Source organism: Petromyzon marinus, chromosome 24, assembly GCF_048934315.1.
Source record: "Petromyzon marinus isolate PM22_M1 ecotype Great Lakes invasive population chromosome 24, UKy_Petmar_22M1.pri1.0, whole genome shotgun sequence".
NCBI classification, from domain to species: Eukaryota; Metazoa; Chordata; class Hyperoartia; order Petromyzontiformes; family Petromyzontidae; genus Petromyzon; species Petromyzon marinus.
Genome location: NC_133690.1, coordinates 11220691 through 11239214, shown reverse-complemented (window position 1 = coordinate 11239214; position 18524 = coordinate 11220691). Strand labels below are relative to the sequence as shown.

Below are 18524 nucleotides of genomic sequence, written 5' to 3'. Positions count from 1 at the left end.
GATCTCGTTCTTGTCATTTGGCACATAGATGTTTATTTGCTTACTCTCTGCTTTATTATTGCTGGAGCCTCCAAACCCAACGTTGCATCCCACTGCCCTACTGCTGTTTCTCCACTGAAACACTATTCATCTTTGCATTTCCGCTCTGCCCCTTGACACCCATAGGTGACACCACGTTTCTTTAATGTATAGCCCATAATCCACCAAGACACACATCGCGTGATTGCTTTTACTGTGCTTGATGGGCCCAATGCTACAAATCAGGACAATCCAGCATCATTTGTTATACTGGTAGGAACCTCCTGGTTACACCAGCCCACAGGGGATTATTGTGTCCGTCCGTCCGTCGTGCATCCAAAAATGGGAGGTGTGGGGCTCGGTGGAGAGGGGAGGGTGGGGAGGGGAGGGTGGGAAGGGGCTGGGAGGGGAGGGGCTGGGTGGGGAGGGGCTGGGTGGGGAGGGAAGGGTGGGGAGGGGCTGGGTGGGGAGGGGCTGGGTGGGGAGGGTGGGGCTGGGTGGGGGGTGGGAGGGGTGGGGCTGGGTGGGGAGGGGCTGGTCACCCCGTGGTGCCCTTATAAAACTCAACGCTTAACCTACTCACGCCGGCTTGTGCTCGCCCTCACAGTCGGGCATATTTGCGGAATGCACCACGTGCCGCCGTTAACCCTGGCCATTGACCGAGCAACCCACGTTCCTACCAGCTCCCTCCACAGGAATGTGTTACAGAATCATACGTTGATACATGTGGTGAATAGAATACGGACGGTCCTCATAAACGAGTCTAAAAGAAACACAATTTGAACTGGCATTCCTCTTCCGACTGCTTCGACATCGCGATAACTGATTTTATCGCATCCCGCAATCGTGGAAAAATAAGTAATGATTGTGAAAATTTTGCTTTTTTTTCAAGCACCAGTGTAACGCCAATACGTTCATATACAGTACTGTTTTGCTGTAATTTCTAGGTTACTTTTCTGTGCTGATTGACAGGTGAATGACATTGGCCCAGGAGATCACATGTGGATCATATCTGTTCAGGTCAAATTTACAGATAAATTATAATAAAATGAATGTGTTGCCTATGTCCACATTCCTCCTCTTTTCCTTATTATCCCATAAAATAATACCACAAATTTAGTGGATGCTGATATTCATCCTGGGTTCCTCCTATTCATGGAACATCACTGGAATCATCACCCGAGGTATCATCAACACCATCATCATCATCACAGCTGTCAATACCAAAGTCATCAACATAAAATACATCACCGTCATGTTCTTAATATATTCATCGTCACCAAAATACACGTCATCACTATGATCATTGAGACTTATCAACATATATTATAATAAAGTGGTTTATCGGGCAGATGAGAGCATTTGATTATATCAACTCAACTCAAGTTGATTTTTCACCGTGGCTGGGATGTATGTTTGAGCTCTTAAACATGTGCAATGAAGCCTAGAAATAATGTCGTTCAAATACCCAATACAATTTTAAAATCACCGTGAGACTGCTTTGATATGATCCTTTGTGTAAATATATATTTAAAAAAATACTATTGTTTTACAGTTTTGCTGAGAGCCCAAGGAAAATCTCCTGGATGTATTAAACCCTCAAACCTATTATTTTTTTGCACACTAATAACCCAGTGAATTATTTTCATGTCTCTCTAAACCCATGGAAAATGAATCCTAATTTGAAGTTTTTCGTGACTAGAGGAATTCATACTCTACGGTTCTTTCGGTAAAGTCACGTAGGTAGAAACAAAAATAACAACTAAGAAATCACGACGTTTCGATAGCAACACAAGCCATCGTCTTCAGGTGAAACAATACAGCTGAGGATGACATGTAGCGAGATAGTTACTGCAACCAGAGGTTGTATACGTTTATGGTGGGTACAACCCAAGTGTAAGTGGGCGGGGATGAAATTTGCAAGTAAATGTAATAGCAGAGAGGGTAGGGGTGGGTTCTATCTACGTGACTTTACCGAAAGAACCAAAGAATATGAATCATGTTTCTCGAAATAGAGGAACATTTATAGCAGCGCGTGGCTCTAAAAGCCCTGGTTGGTGTCCACCGATTGCCACAAAATCACAAGTGTTCGCCTGCGTTTGCTTTGGTAAGCTATTGAGATTGCCACAGAATCACTAAACCGACCCCCACCCCCGAATTAAAACCAAAACGTCAAGGTTTGATTCCTGTGCAAGGTGCAGGGTTCATTTATTGAACCCTAAGAACCGCGCCAAAAAATGTCGCCTCAAAACCGAGTTCAAATATCCCACGACGCTTAGGCGACAGCGTGCGCGTTGGCGCTCGCCATTGGCGGACGAGGGAACCGCCCCGCCGCCGTTGACCAATCGGAGGCGCCGTATCATCGGCGACGCGCATCCGGACTGCGGATTGAAACTAAATGCGTCTCTCGGGCTGGCGCGTTGAAATGGCCGCGAGGAGACTCGGGCGGGTTTGTTCGCGGCCGCCGCGCCGCCCGTCGACATGGACAGCTTCGTCGCCGTGAGATTGTCGGGCGAAAGTTCCTCTCTGCATGCGACGCATCGTGAGGCTTTTGTTGTTGTTGCTGCTGTTGTTGTTGGGGGGTGGGGGAGGGAGTGCACATGCCCCGTTCCGTCTGCACGCACAGATAGCAACAATACTAGATTTGAAGTTTTCGTGACTGAAGGGATCAATACTCTTTGCTTCTTTCGGTAAAGTCACGTAGGTATAAAATACAAAAAATAAATTAAACCACGACGTTTCGGGCGCGCACGCAAGCGTCCGTTCCCCAGGCGTCATCAGGTGGGACGGACGCTTGTGTGTGCGCCCGAAACGTCGTGGTTTAATTTATTTTATTTTATACCTACGTGACTTTACCGAAAGAAACCAAGAGTATGGCAACAATACTACAATAAACAAACGTGTTACTGTTGACTCTCCAGACTAAATTGCGAGTTGGTGCGCGTCGAGCGCTCTGCTGTTATCGTAAAACGAAACGTGGGTCCTTGAAGAGTGGACGGTAATTAAAGTTGTAGCGTGGTTCTTTTTATTGCATTAATGACGTTTAACTTAGAGTTTTATTTACTGGAGATCGACACGCGGGGCAGCCGCCGTCCCTTTTGCGGGGGTCGATAAAATAAGGAACCACTTGTTAGCGGAATTAATTCACCCCCGTCATAGTAATGTGGAATTTCCACCACTGGGTTAGTGGGGGGAGGGGCATACAGAAAAACACCGCCTTAGCCTAGTTTTAGCCCAGTGTCCCTAGTTTAATAACTTTTGTTTATTGTAAATCACGACGAAATTTGCGTACAGTTGCGATACTTTATAAAGCGGTAGCTGCAGGCGTCACGCGTGGTTCTGGGTGTTGGCTCTCTTAAGCGAATTAAACACATGTATTTGGTGATGTTGCGGTGGCAGTGGTACAATTAACAACGCCACATTCGTGAATGACACCACTGTGGGTGGCCTTAAAATGGGGGAGAAAATATGCAGTATATAATGGGCAACGTTTTGGGCAATGGTCCTTCTTCATAGCTCATGGTTAGAGGCCAAAGAGGTTTAATAAGGGTTGGAGACTGCGCCTAATAACCTCGGAGCTTGATGAGAATAAAATGTTAGTTGATTTGCGATTACCAGTTTTTAAAAAAGGTACGATTAGTTACCAAATACTAGGTAAAAAGGTTTATGTTTGTGCGTCAGCCCGGAGCGTGAAGGAGTAAAAGTCATATCTAGAATTCTCGATGACAATGTTGGAACTTTTGTTACCTGTCTGTATGTGAGACGAACCCACACTTTTTTGTGCCATACATGACCGCGGAAAACGATGATTTTGGCGTAATTGAAAAATAAAGATTATAATAAGGCTTTGACGACCAACAATTAGTTTGACAATACTTCATTATTGGGTTGGATCGTCCTGCAGGTATAATGGCAATTCTTTAAATACTCGCAAGTTGTCACGTGGACAAATTCTCAAGTTGATTTACTGGATAGAGCATTTTAATTGTTGTACAGCGATGTTATGTCGTGTAATACATGTTAAATTATAGGTTAATGTTAGGTAGTTTATAGTAGAATTGTATTGGAGTATATAACAAAAATTTGAGACTGCGTGTCAGACCCCCAACATTCTCTTAACATATCTTTTGCAATGTCTCCTTTTTTATATTTTAAAAGTTATGTTCGTGCATACCCCATAAACGTTATTTTAACGATACATATTTGTTGAATGTACATAAGTATAGTGTGGTCTTCAAGCTGCAACATAAATTCATTGTAAACCACTGTCAAGTAATATTGTGCTGGAATGTATTCACAGCGTATTTGTATGTTGTACTGGAATGTATTCACAGCTGAATACATTACAACACATGATTGATTTAAAGAGTTTCCATTAAGGACTTCATCTTTGGAGTCCAAGGGATGTACTCAACCCCAGCATAGTAATGTGGAAACACACCTCTGCCTCAACACTGCAAAGTGGAAACAGATGAGCAGCACCGTAGAGATGTGCTGTTTTTTTAGTTGTATTTCTATCTTAAAAAAAACACAGTCTGCCCGCAATAACATACACTTGTGTGCTGGTATCAAGTGTCACTTTTCAGGTGAGATTTCAGAGGGCATTTCAGGAATCTCACATCGCACGGAATTGATATAACTTTGCCGAACGCTACGAGCTATGATTTAATGCAGTGCTTCACAACGTTTTTGGTATGATGGCCCCCAATCAAGAGTACTGCCCCCCCCACCCACTTCCTGAGCCCCACAATACACAAGTCCACGCCTTTAGTCAATATGACGTTTTAGACCTTTATTTTATGCTGTGTATTCTTGAAACCGCTATGTGGCGCTGACGTTCGTGAAAGTCGTGAAGATTATCAGACCATATAACACGACGGTGGTCGGTGAGAAGATGGGAACCAGATGGAGTATAGAAAGTAACGTACAGCAATTGGATCCTTCTGCTCAGCCTTCTGTCCAGAATTGCAGCACCACGGTCTAAAGCCTATAACAACTTTCATGCAATGGTGGTCGCCCATCCAAGTGCTATCAAAGCTAAACCTTAAACTTTCTAAATTATTATGAGATTGGGTACATTGTGGGTGTTTTGGTGATAGACTGCCTAATACTGGACTGATCATAACGCATTACTTTCATCCAGCGGTGGATTTATGAAGGGTAATAAGTGTAAACATACTGTAGTGGTATTGGTGGTGCATTGTTAACAGTAATTAGAGCATTACATGAGTGAATTCAGTGGATTAGTGTATTTTTAACTCGGTGACCTAAGTGCAAGGTCTGGCACGTTATAACTGAACTGATTCCTGGACCTGCCCCCCTTGACAAACTTGCACTGACCAGCGTGGGGAAGTATGTTCAAACAACCCTCTTGACCCACACAGCATGGGGAATCCATCATCCAGCAGTGGATTCACAAAGGGCTGTATATATTGATCTTCTGTACTTGCAAACATGTAGATGCTGGGATGCAGCAATTTGGTGGAAACCCACTAGGGTATAATGGTATGAGACAAATTAACCAACATGTAGGGATCCACTATCCAGATATAATGAATGATTGTCGGATAACTCTGTTGCAGTACCACATATGTTTGTTTACAAAGTTCATTTATGAACATGCAAAGATGTACAATGCACACACGGCATCAACATTAAAGTGTGCAGGCTGAACACATTCTTTTGCGGTAGAATGTTACGTGGTGTATAATTTAGATTGCAAGCTTGCGTGACTGCATGGATTCATCTTCTTGGTTCTTTCGGTAAAGTCACGTAGAAGGGAAATAATACAATAATAAAATAAAACAATTACAAATAAAATTCTCACGACTTTTCCGCCACAACACAAGCAGCCGTCTTCAGGTAAAGAAACAGAACTGTCGGAAAGACAGCGCTCCAATGAACACTGCTAAGCTTGGCAGCATATTTTAAGCTGGGTGGGAGGAGCAGAGCGCCTTGACAAAGGAGTTTACATATCAACAGAATAATTTAGCATTGAAGTAGCTAAGTTAATGTGCTAGATTAGCAGGATGTTAAAGTCAGAAATTAGCATGTAACTGGGAGATTAGCATGATGTTAATGTGAGGAATTAGCATGTAACTGGTCACGGAAGTAGCTATGTTATAGTCAGTTTACATATCAACAGAGGCATTTAGTATATTGATGCTAAAGAACTACAACTACCCACCTATCATACAATAAACCGATGTGAAAGAACTAAATATAAACTACATCAATGTACTCAATATATTCTCCAATTCTTCTGTTGATATGTAAACTCCTTTGTCAAGGCGCTCTGCTCCTCCCACCCAGCTTAAAAGATGCTGCCAAGCTTAGCAGTGTTCATTGGAACGCTGTCTTTCCGACAGTTCTGTTTCTTCACCTGAAGACGGCTGCTTGTGTTGTGGCCGAAACGTCGTGAGAATTTTATTTTTTATTATGTAAAATTTTTATTATTTTATTATTTCCCTTCTACGTGACTTTACCGAAAGAACCAAGAAGGTGGTGTATAATTGCAAGTAATAGCCTTGCAGGTTTAAAAACAACATTTATTTGGTATTTTATTGCCCATTTAATGTGTTTCTTGCATACAGGTTTTGAGCTCAAGAGCGCATGGTTGCTGCATCAGGAGACGTGGATCGAGCTGTTGATCATGATGTTTAACGTGGTCATCTTGTGCTCCCTCATCTCCATATCCCTCACCTTCTGGGTTTTCTCACTCATGCTCAACTATCACTATGGTAAGGAATGGGCTTTGGCCTTTATAACTGGACATAGGGATTGTTCAACGTCAATATTTTGTTGCTATAAACCAGAGAACTACACCTTTTTTGCTGCTTTCAGTAAAAAAATATGCTTTGGGTTTGTTGCATTTTGTTATTTGGCTCCTTGAGTTTGTTGCCAACAGAGACATTTGGAATGGCTTGTTAAGAATTAAATTAATCCACCTTTTCAGTAGTAGGATACACAATTGGCAAAAATAATGAAATTGCAGAACAGAGGTTATTTTATAAACCTTGGTGTGCACCGTATTAAAATGTGTTCAATTTATTATTCCTTATACCACTTAATTGTTATGTTTCACAATTTTCTGGAATATATATTTTCTCACGTAATTAATGAGTAGAACCTGTAGATATTGTAGGGTTTTTTTTCCAATATATTTTTTTACATTTTCTGCTCCTGTGTGTAATGTAATAATGCGAGTTAATTAACATTTTCCCACCAGTATTTTTCATAATAATGACCATGTGTATATCGCTATAATCTGGTTGTGTATTTTGCAATTCCAATAAAGAGTGAATTCAAAGGACCTGAAATGATTAATTTGATAGTGAATGCAACATTTTCTGTCCCCTTTATCTTCCACATGCAATGCACCTGATAGCAGAATATTAAACACGTCTGAAAAATGTTCTTAGTGTGTAATCGTAATTCTTAATATTCCAGTGACAACATGCTGCACACTTTTTAATAATTGAAACGGCATTTGGGGTGCCTCAGCGTGTTAACTTCACTGAACTGTGACGCAGGAACTTTGACTGTGTCTCCCTGGCGCTGGTTGCTGTCTGTGGTCATCCCATTATTCATCACTTACCGAGGGCTGCAAAAGAAAAGTCTGGATCGAAGCGGGGCCATGGCAGGTAAACTGCACTGTGTCTTGTCGGCACTGAAATACCAGAGTGGAAACGGATATTGTGACACATTGAGTATGACCCATTGAAAACCTGTCACTTTTTGCATTCGTGCATTTTCTCTCTCTGGCTTCATTTTATTCCCATCGGCAATTGTAAGTGTATCGTGAATGCAGCTGAATTTACAACTGGAATACAATACAGTTGTACATTCAGCTGGATTTGCAGAAAATAAAAAAAACACCACCTTTCATAACGTATCCCTCACACGTGAAAATGGTGTGTTTGATTATTTTTGCTATATTTCGAACAAAATGCATGCGGGTCATGATGTATAGAAAAAATCCACCCAATGATATCGAAACATACACCTGCCTCTGTGTGTTACCTTGCGTTTGTGGGGAAGGTGGAGAGAGGGGCTGAGTGGTGGCAAAGTTGTGTTAATAAAAAAAACACTCATTCTTGCGATGATTGAAAATATGCTCTTTACTGTAGTGTTTATGCTTTACGTTTGTTTGCGAATCGGTTAGCCCATTTGTTTCGTGATGAAGTTTTAATTGACAGTTATTTTTTAAATCTTTGCTGTTTAATAGTTTTCCTAAAAAGGTATTTCCTTAATTGTGGTGATGCTTTCGTGACTGCAGGAATCCATACTCTTTGGTTCTTTCGGTAAAGTTACGTAGTTAGAAATAAATTAAAATAAAAAAATATAAAAAATGCAATTAATTGTGTTACGTTTTTAGTGGTGATCTGTTTCGCTTTCATATTTTTTTCAGATGAAATGCATGCTTTGAATCGTATTGTGCAATAATTGTATAATTTTCATGAAATGTTAACTTTTATTTTAGTGAAAGCATGAATGCAATTTTTGTAACTTATAATATATTTTTGGATCGGGTCTCTTTATCCGAGTACAATGCCACCTCTTTGTCGTACATCCTCCTCCACCCGACAGTAATATATATAAAGTCACATGAACAAACATGCCAATTTACTATTGGCACTTGAATATACTTTTTTTTGTCTGTGTCAGCTGGAGGAGGGCGTCACATTGGCATTTTCCTTTTGCAATCTTACAAAAAAAATTATGAATCATCAAACAATTTTTATTTTTACACTTTTAAAAATATATTTTCTTAGGATCTGCAAGCAGCATGAAATCTAAAAATACTTTTTCATGTGCCCAAGTGTGTTTTTCTGCTGACAGCAAACGAATTGAAATATAAACCAACTGAAATACGCAGTGACAGTTGTCAGAGTAGCTCTACAACTTGGATAGAAATGCCAAAATGTATCCCATTCTGGCTTTCCTAAAATAATTGCATCTCCTTAGGTAGAGTTTTCCCCTAGAGGGCAGTGCCTCTCAACCAATTCACCTTTTCAGCTTATGCCGCCGGAAAACAGATTGTTTGTCAGTCACAATCAATACAGTTGAACCAAACTACTCGGCATGGTCGATGTGGCTGTGTTAGCCCCCCAACCTGTGGCTGTGTTAGCTCCCCCCAACCTATGGCGTGATCTAGCAGTCTGCAAACCAAGGCTTGGGTTTTGTTAGCCGGCAATTCATTATGCGATACAGTTGAACCAAACTACTCGGCATGGTCGATGTGGCTGTGTTAGCCCCCCAACCTGTGGCTGTGTTAGCTCCCCCAACCTATGGCGTGATCTAGCAGTCTGCAAACCAAGGCTTGGGTTTTGTAAGCCGGCAATTCATTATGCGAGACGAATTGTAATTTGAAATTCATGAAAATGTCAATTGATGATCTGCTGCAGGGAAAATGGATGCTACCGCATTCTTGTTTCATGATTATGGTCATGCAGCTACTAATTTGCAGCTGCGTTCTGAGTTTAGTGAGCACATTAAAATGCATTTTTGAAAAGCTGCTTTAATTTCGTGCACCACAGATAAGGTAGCACAATAATTATTTTGAATGAAGAGAATAAATTAAGAATTTTCTACAGTTCACGAAGCAGTAATTTATACCCAAGGGGGAATGTTTTTCTTATGTGTTTTGTTTGGTGGGTAATGCTTAATGGAATTGCTTTTCTAGTCAATTATCAACATTATTTCATCCCAAGATGAGGCAAATATAATATCTGAATATAAATTGTTAGCTGCTTATTCACCGTCTAGTATGCAAATTATTTTTTAATCGGATGAGAAATAAATACATTTGTCATTATTCAGGGTCGTGATTTTAATGAAGAATAGATATCTCTATGGTTCATTTTTACTGTATTTTGTCTTCCTCATTTGCTTTGTATCACTTGTAATATTTTGTTCACACTATTAACCTAAACGTACAATGAATCATCTATGCATACCGTTTGCATGTATTTTGAAAAAATATTTTCAAATGCTGAATTTGATGCATAGTAATGCCTTTTCGAGACTTTTTGTTGTTGTTCAGAATACTCTTTAAATTGGTGTCTCTTGTCCACAGCACTGATTGTCGGGTTTGTGTTAACATCTTCAAACTACTGCTTCTTTGCATCAATGCTGGTGTTTTATATGACCTCCTCATGGCTCACTAAGTGGAAGGGTGAGATAAAGAAACGGCTGGATCCTGAGTATAGAGAAGGTGAGTACGCTTAGTTAATGGAGCAAATAAAACTGTAGCTGTTGTCTCTAAAGGCTAAACTTAGAACGGTGACAAACATATGCAGTTACCCGTGACAGGGCTCTTCCAAGACTCAATTCAGAATCAGTGATCCCTAGCGGGTCTAAAGAAATCCCCTTTGGCATATGTGGCCAATAAGCTGCACTACCAGTGTACAAACAGCAAATGATTTGTGGCTTTGCTTGCAGAATGTTAAAACATGTTACAGGGCACTCCGCTGATTCTCTGGGGCATAGGAACCGCAGTAACCTCAAGATAAATCTTTGTTCTGGTTTACAGAGAGTAAATGTTATTAATTACAGAAGACGCGGTTAAATGATTGTTATAGACTTTGGCACATTCATTGCCATAACATTACTGGGGTTGCATGAACCAGCTGTGTACATTTTAGCTGCAGAGATTTTCCTAAACAAAAATACCCGGCACTTTTCTTGCCCTTTGTGACGGGACAATACCTACTGTGCCGCAAGCAAAGTCTGTTCCTGTTTCATTTTACTTGCCAGACTTTGGGAACCGCAGTGTTAAATGTCAGCTTTTAACTGCATGAGGTTGACCATCAAATCATGCAGACTGCAATTGTCCTTTGCGGTCTAAAGCAGTTTTGTCTCCACTCCTTTTTACAATCAATGCTAATTTAATATGGCATAGGCAAGTTAATTCACAGATTTCTCAGTGCATTGCTCCTTGCCTAATAGTGCGAACTTGGCAGCAGATGGTAATAAAACATCGCTTTAAAAATCGCAAGCATTCATAACGGGAATTTCATTGGCTTGTTATACAGCTTGGACATTTTTTATTTGCCATTCAGATACTATATCTTGCTGTGAGTTGGAAGAAGTAAAAACACATTTGCATGCTCTTCAATTATACAACTCGCAGACACATCCGTCGGGGTAATTATTTGAGCGAATGCTGCACAAACCTTTGTTGCCGTGTGTATTTCTTTCTGTTACAGCCCCTTGAGCATGAGTAGCCAAGGATAGTGTTTTTAGGACATCTTGTGGTGGTGTGACTACAAGATCTGGTGGTGAGGGGTGCCATGTTGGCAAGATGTTAACTACCTCTCTTGGTATACAGGAGGTCGTCGGTTCGATCCCGACCCTGGTGCCTGCTGTATATTTGGAGTTTGTATGTCTCTCTCCCTGTGGTTGCGTGGATTTTTCTCCGGGTCTAGTTTTTCCCTCCACATTTTCAGTATTTGGCTGCTATAAATGTCCACATGATAAGCCACTTTGAGCCATTATTTGTGGCCAGGTCGCTTCTGAAAAGAGCTATAATGTAAAGCTCGGTGGGCCTTATCTGGTAAAATAAATCAAAATAGTATATTTTGCCACATCGGCCCCAATAGGTGCTAGCTAACATTGTTTTGCCCCCAACAGTCTATAAAGCCTACGCAGGGGGAAATCTTTGTCTTTTTGTGCGCACGTGCAACCACATGCCTACGCTGCTGTTCCTCTACAGGCGGACAGCGCAACTGGGTTCAGGTGTTCTGCAACGGCGGCGTTCCCACCGAACTGGCGCTGCTTTATGTGATCGAGGTGGGGCCCGGGCAGCTGCCCATTGACTTCTCGTCGCACTACTCTGCCTCGTGGCTCTGCCTGGCACTCCTGGGGGCCCTCGCGTGCAGCTGCGGCGATACGTGGGCCTCCGAAGTGGGGCCGATTCTGGCTCGCTCGTCGCCGCGCCTTGTCACCACGGGCTGCAAGGTGCCCCCTGGTGAGTGCCGGGTCCACAACCCCTTTCCAAGTGACTGGTCGACTATATTTACCAGTAACTGTACAGGACTCCTAATGCCCCATGTCAGACCCGGCTCGGTTGTGAATTCAGTTCTGTATCAGTCGATTGCAAGTCTTTTCTACTTGTTGAGGTTCATTGTCCAATGCTATAATTATATTTTATTTACAGCCCTTTTCTCAATCCACTGCTGGATGAGGGCTTTTCTAGTCCACGTGACTTATGGGGTTATTTGACTGTGATTCATCACGCTGATCAGTGCGATTTGGTGATGGGAAGGAGCATGAATGTCAGAGCATAGAAGTACAGAAATGTATTTTATTGCACTCTGCCCACTGCTGCCCACCTCAGCCCAATGTACACCATGATATACTGTCCCCTTTTTGCTAGTACCTGTGTACATCTTGTTCTTTAGTATGGCAAGTTCTGTACTCTGCGTCAACGTCACCGCTTCCCCGCCTCTCCAGCAACCCACACCACATAAATGTTTGGACTTTGTAATTGATCGAGCAGCAGCACAGTGGTTGCAACACAGTGGCGAGTTCGATTCCTGGCAACGGCTAACATCGGTGGCGAGTTCTATTTCAACTGGTCTTGGGCACCTCCATCGCCAACCTGCACTGACCAGCGTGATGAAACGTGGTCACAACCGCCGCGACTTGCACAGTGTTAAATAGGCTGCGCCTCCGACGAGCAAGGTTGGCTACGTAAGGTGCGAAAGAAGTTTTACACGCATATAGCCCTCGCCCAGCAGTGAATGGATAAAAGGGCTGTACATGTACAATGGCTGCATCCACGTGATGACCGTGCACCTTCCCCACGCAGGCACCAACGGCGGTGTGACAGTGGTGGGGCTGCTCGCCAGCCTGTGCGGTGGACTGTTGGTGGGGCTTGCCTTCTTTGTGACGCTCTCTGCCTTGAGCTCGCGGGAGCTCGACCGCGTGCCCTCCCAGTGGCCGCTCATCGTGTACGGTGGTGTGGCCGGTCTCCTGGGATCCCTGATCGACTCGTATCTCGGTGCCTCCATGCAGTACTCAGGTAGGTGTGCGTTTCCAGTCGAGGGCTCCCTTACTGTCCTCCCCGTAGCCGTGCACAGTTTACTTTGACGAGCGGTAGTGCATCTCGGAGGCGGCCGAATGGCTCGGAGTTCAGAGCGCTGAGCTGGCTCCGCTGAGATCTTGGGTTCGAATTTAGGATTCCGGCTGTAATTAAACTGGCTGGCTGCCTATGATTAAACTGGGTTCTCAAGTGTGGTGATTTTATGGTCTCACCTTGGTAACCAGTGACTACTCAAAAATACTGAATTTGGTTCCTCAATTTGGCAAAATTCCAGCTCGTGTGAAAGTGTCCACCATTGTGCGGACGAAAGCTCACTTGAAAGAATTTCAGAGGTAGCTTTGTGATATCCGCTTCTATGGTCTACAACACAAATGGTTGCACTGCTCTTTGAGACATTTAAATGGATGCTTTGTCTCGTATGACAGCGATGGCACAGTCAGAATCAAATGGGTTAAAAGATAAAAAGAGTGGCAGTGGATCTCAAAGTGCTTTGACCAAAGGAGCTTGCACTGCTGAAGGTGAATACATTGTTTGGCGCAGCTTGCAAAGACGTAGATGCTCCTGTGACTCACCAGGAAAGCCTTTTATACTTTTCTCTTTTCAGCCTTTGCCAAAGAGGGGGAGGTGTTGATCTCATCACCTTGTACGTAGCTGGGATGGTATTGACATGGGGGCCAGTCTTTGAAGTGTAGTTTGGAGAGGTCATGGTTTTTCACCTTGGTAGTGTTTGTGCTTTTTAGCTGCTATGCCACTATTTTAGCAAAGATGTGTTATTAAAGGTGATGATGGTGTTTGTGTAGTGCATATTTGTGTGTGCACTTGCACATCATAACCAAGACGTTTCTTCGTGGTTTTACAAAATATTTTAACGCCATAAAAGTATACAAATGCAACAAACTTTCTTCTGCAAAGTGTCTCTGCTGTCTGTGAATTCATTTATTTCCTCCAGTTCTTTTGCTGCCTTGCTTTATCCACGTCTCCTCTCTGCCCTACTTTTAAGTGTTACGCATCGACTCGTATGCAACAGAGGCTTACGACGATCACCCTTTCAAGCTTTGTGACGTGTGATCAAAACTTATCGAGTTGTGACAGTGTAACCGATTTTAAAATCGATTTTTAAAACGTGTGTACGTGTCTGTGCAGGATACGATGAGCACCGCGGTGTCGTGGTCAATGTGCCGTCAACACAAACCAAGCACATCTCTGGAAGGCCAATCTTGGACAACAATGGTGTGAACCTCATTTCTGCTGTTATAGTTGCTGTCATGTTCCCAGGATTTGCGTGGGCATTCTGGCCCCGTCGCTAAACTATCCGTTGGCGTGACGAACACTTGAAGGACCGTAACGGTGCGAGGGGTATGCAGTCAGCAGGATGAAGATGCTTACAAAATAGCTGCACCAACCTATTGCTAGTCAATTAAAATGTGTACCAATCGCATTGTGATTTTGTGTTAGAAGTCTCGATGATTTGTACCTTGCATATCTTAGTACAATTCTAAGTCAAGTTTGTGGCCTTTGCCAGTGGTTGACTACCCGTTGTACCAAGTCAAACCATTTGGTTATAGATACTCTCAAGTAGAGAGGGGTGGATTAACAGACATTTAAAGTGAATTTGGCATAAATAAGTAACTGCATTTGCAGGATTGGTTGTAAAAAATATTGAATTGGAAGCCAATGGAACTGCTCACACTATATAGAGTTTCAATTATATGCTTTAGTGTCAATGTACCTGTTATATTATAAGCATATACTGATGGAGTATTGAAATACTCCTGATACATGGTAGGTGCAGCTTTTTAAAGCTTATGTTTTTCAACATTGCAAATGCCCCTTACAATACCATTTTTTTAGGGATCTGTAATGTTTTGCCTAATAATAACTAATAATTCCATTTATATGGTGCTTTTCAGCAGCGTGGTACCGACAGATTTCCCTCCAGAGCTGACATGACCTTGTGTGTGATTTATCTTTTTTAAAGACCACTCTGTCAACTTCAGTTTTCACTACAGTACGCATGTCAGCATTTGGACCTAAATTCTTTATGACAAAAAAAACCTTAGTCAACAATAAATTGGTGTCTTTACAGCAGCTCAGCCACACTATTCCAGAGACAACTTGCGATTTGAATTAAGGTAGATGCCACTTTATATTTATACATTTTTCACAGCATACAATTGGGAACATGTTTTCCTTTGTTTTCGTATAGTGATGTGGAAATTCTGAAACGTTATCATGGCTTAATATTTCCTGGAGGGCCATTTCTTGTACATTACACATCAGCTGATTGTAAATGGCCATTGCCAGGTATGGTTCTTACGCGTGAATCTCATGCATGGCAGATGGGCCAGTTCCGACCGCAAGCCATTGTAGGTTACTTTTTTCTAACTGCTGCCTCCGAAACACCTCTCCTCCGATTCGCACTCCATGGTGTACGGCACTTAATGATTTCCTTACCAACTTACCATTCCATTTTAAGTGAGGCAAATGTCATCTACCACTGCCACCTCTAACACTTTTTGCATTTACTTAGTTTTACTGCATGTATCCTTGACCTTAAAAAAATAATAAGGCCATGGTCGTGCAGCTATTTGGTAAATATTTTGAGTGAGCCATCTCTTTGCAGAATAGCTTGTATAGGAGAAAGTCAAGCTTGGGGAACAAGGTCTGTACAATACTGAGGATGTTGGCCGCTGTTAGATATCCTTGAGTTGTTGGTGATTGGTTACGGAGCTCTGGGAGGGCTTTAAGACTTAGGTCTGAATCTAAAGTAATTCATGTAATTTATCACGAAACTATTATGATTGATGGGGGCAGAAATATCTGTTTTCACGTATAAATGCAGTTGACATATCTAAACAATATTGACGAGGTATAGAGGGAACAGCAATGTCGTATATATATATTCCTCGTTGAACACTAATTCTTACCTATTTGGCCTTGACAATCTAACTGATTTTTTTCCCTCCAGTAGTAAAGATGCTTTATCTTTCATCTCAGTGATACATTTGCTTTAGCTCTTGCGTGTAATCCGAATTTCTCACGGAACTTAAGTTCTTCCCATGAGTGCCACCATTCACAACGTGGATAAAATAACGGACAGCCCTTTGCCAATCCACTGCTGAATGATGAAGGCCTTCTGCCGTCCGGTCGCCGGGTTAATGCTGCAGTGCGCCAATCGCCGCCGCTGCTCCCCATGGCTAAAATAAGTTCATGGCAACCGCAGAATATTGTTATTGAGTAGCAAAGTGTTTATATTGAAGTCGAGTTAATTTTGCTTTGGGTGCACAGGAAAGGATGTTATTTCTCTCTTCGTGTGCATTAAATAGAGTTGCTGCATTTGCAGCAAGTAAATATATGAAAGTGTTTATCAAAAATTGCTGTTTAAACAGTTAGGCAATACGTTTCTTTGGACTTTGAGTCTGGTTTGCACATTGATATAAAGTTGTTTTAATATACTTGAATTGCATTTACATGCACTATGCAGAAATGCAATAGTTTTTTTGTACTTGGATTTACACATTATTGCAAATGTTATTTGGTAGAGACCAACATAATTCCTATTTTCAGGCTTAATCACAGTTTTTTTTTAGGCTTGCTCAAAATTACGTTGATTATCGTCAGGGCATTATCATCGAATGCCTTGCAGGGTTTCCCTGAGGGAGTATGCATGGTGCGTCGTGGACTGCTAGAGGTGCATTTTATTGAGCGACCGGGGCCCCCTTGTGCTTTTCAGGGCATGGCAAAGGCCGACAATGCATATAGAAGATAATTGTCATTTTCTCTTGAAAACGTATTCCTCACGACAATAAAGGGGCATTTTCTTCTGAATCAAATGATGTTGGTTAGAGTTCACTTGCTTGACCTTGTTCTCTTAGTTGGAACCTCTCCCGGCATACTTTCTTTGTTTCATGCATTAGGCCGCATTCTTGTTAACCATTTGAAGTGATTTTTTTTCCCATATTGCATATGGCTGGGATTTAAATCGTTTTGAATGGGGAAAAAATTATTGGGGCACAATGTGACCGTTAAAGATTAATCTTATCAAGCTCTACAAAGTACACCGCGCCTCTTGTTCATGCCGTGGCTGATGCATATTACAGTCTACCAGTGTCGTAACGAGGCTGTAACCGTTTCTTTTTGCACTCTGCTGCACATACACACGGTGCGTTCACTTAATCTTGAACTGGGTCATGCACCAAATTTTGAGCACGTTGTGCCCCATACCGATTTCAAATGTTTTTTTTTATTTGTTCACAAGAGGATTGTGCACGGTCTCACTTTTTTATGCTTGTGTGCATTTGCTCAAAGCCATATTATTAAACGTTGGACTTGTTTTATTTGGCCACATGGATGCAGAAACCACGCACATTGATTTTACAGTTGCTTGTCAATCTTAAGTAAATATGCTTTTACGTAAAAACTGGAGACGGCTACTTCGATGAATGTCTTGACGAAAAATGTTATGTTTGAATAAAAATAAACTGCACTGATTAAAAAAAAGAATTGACTTTGTTTATTTGAATCGAGATGCCTATTAAAATGAGTTGCAAATGCTTTAAAGGCAGTTTATTTTATTTGTGATTGGCACATTTTACCATGGTAAATTTGCACCAATTCAGAACCAGTTCAGAACCAGGATCAGAATATCTATCCTAGAGAAATCGGATGAGCTATGAAACTCTTTTTCACATGCCCAGCAGTTCACGTCAAGGAGGCAGATGCTCCATGTTTATCTTTCCATGATCACTGGCATTTGGGCACTTGCCAGCCTGCTAGGAAGGGGTCAAGTTGTGACCCTGAAATAGAACCAGGGCCTCGGTCTGTAGTCCCAATGCGTCATCAGCCACGAGGCTCTGAGCTCAGGCAGGTAGCCTAATTCTTGGCAATAAAAGGCAGCGATAATGCACCGTATAAGGCTTTTTAACCATGGTGATGTTGCACACTTCTCCAAAATGTTATTTAGTGTGACATATCGTTTTGCTGCCGAGAAGGTAACATTATTGCGAATTAAATACTTGCGGGAACAAACGTATGTTCACGATTTTTCCTGTTATAACGTTTTCCAAATGTGCCGTTAACACAGACGCAGTTGGTAAGTTGAACCCCCAGTGTGACGTGGAAGCACGTACCTCACTTCAGCACCGTCCCTGCGACTGGATCTATCGTGGACCCAGCTTGGTGTGTGGCACAGATCAATACGTGAGTCCAGGGACCTGAGGCCTTCATGGGATCATCGATTTGACTCCGTAGAGTTTCCATGGAAATGCCTATTCTTGAGCCCAGCCACTTTTTTTTTATTTGACCACGTAAGGCCCACTGAGCTATACAGCTCTTTTTCAGAAGCGACCTGGCCACAAATGATAGCTCAATTAAGTGGCTTATGTGGAAATGTATAGGAGCCAAATACTTTAAACGCATGTTGATTCTAAATGTGGAGGGAAAAACCGGAGGACCCGGA

General features: G+C 42.1%; 1 protein-coding gene across 2 annotated transcripts; it reads left to right on the top strand.

Moving 5' to 3' along the window:
• The first annotated feature begins 2395 nt into the window (after positions 1-2395).
• Positions 2396-17569, top strand: TMEM19 (transmembrane protein 19). Of its 2 annotated transcripts, none has more exons than XM_032959917.2 (7): positions 2396-2560; positions 6612-6758; positions 7551-7661; positions 10097-10234; positions 11735-11989; positions 12833-13045; positions 14210-17569. In XM_032959917.2, exons 1-7 carry the CDS (start codon positions 2500-2502, stop codon positions 14371-14373), a joined length of 1089 nt encoding a protein of 362 aa, XP_032815808.1. In that variant the 5' UTR covers positions 2396-2499; the 3' UTR covers positions 14374-17569. The 2 variants fall into 2 exon arrangements, with proteins under 2 accessions (XP_032815808.1, XP_032815809.1); XM_032959918.2 differs by having other exon boundaries at positions 2415-2517.
• Positions 17570-18524: the final 955 nt, after the last annotated feature.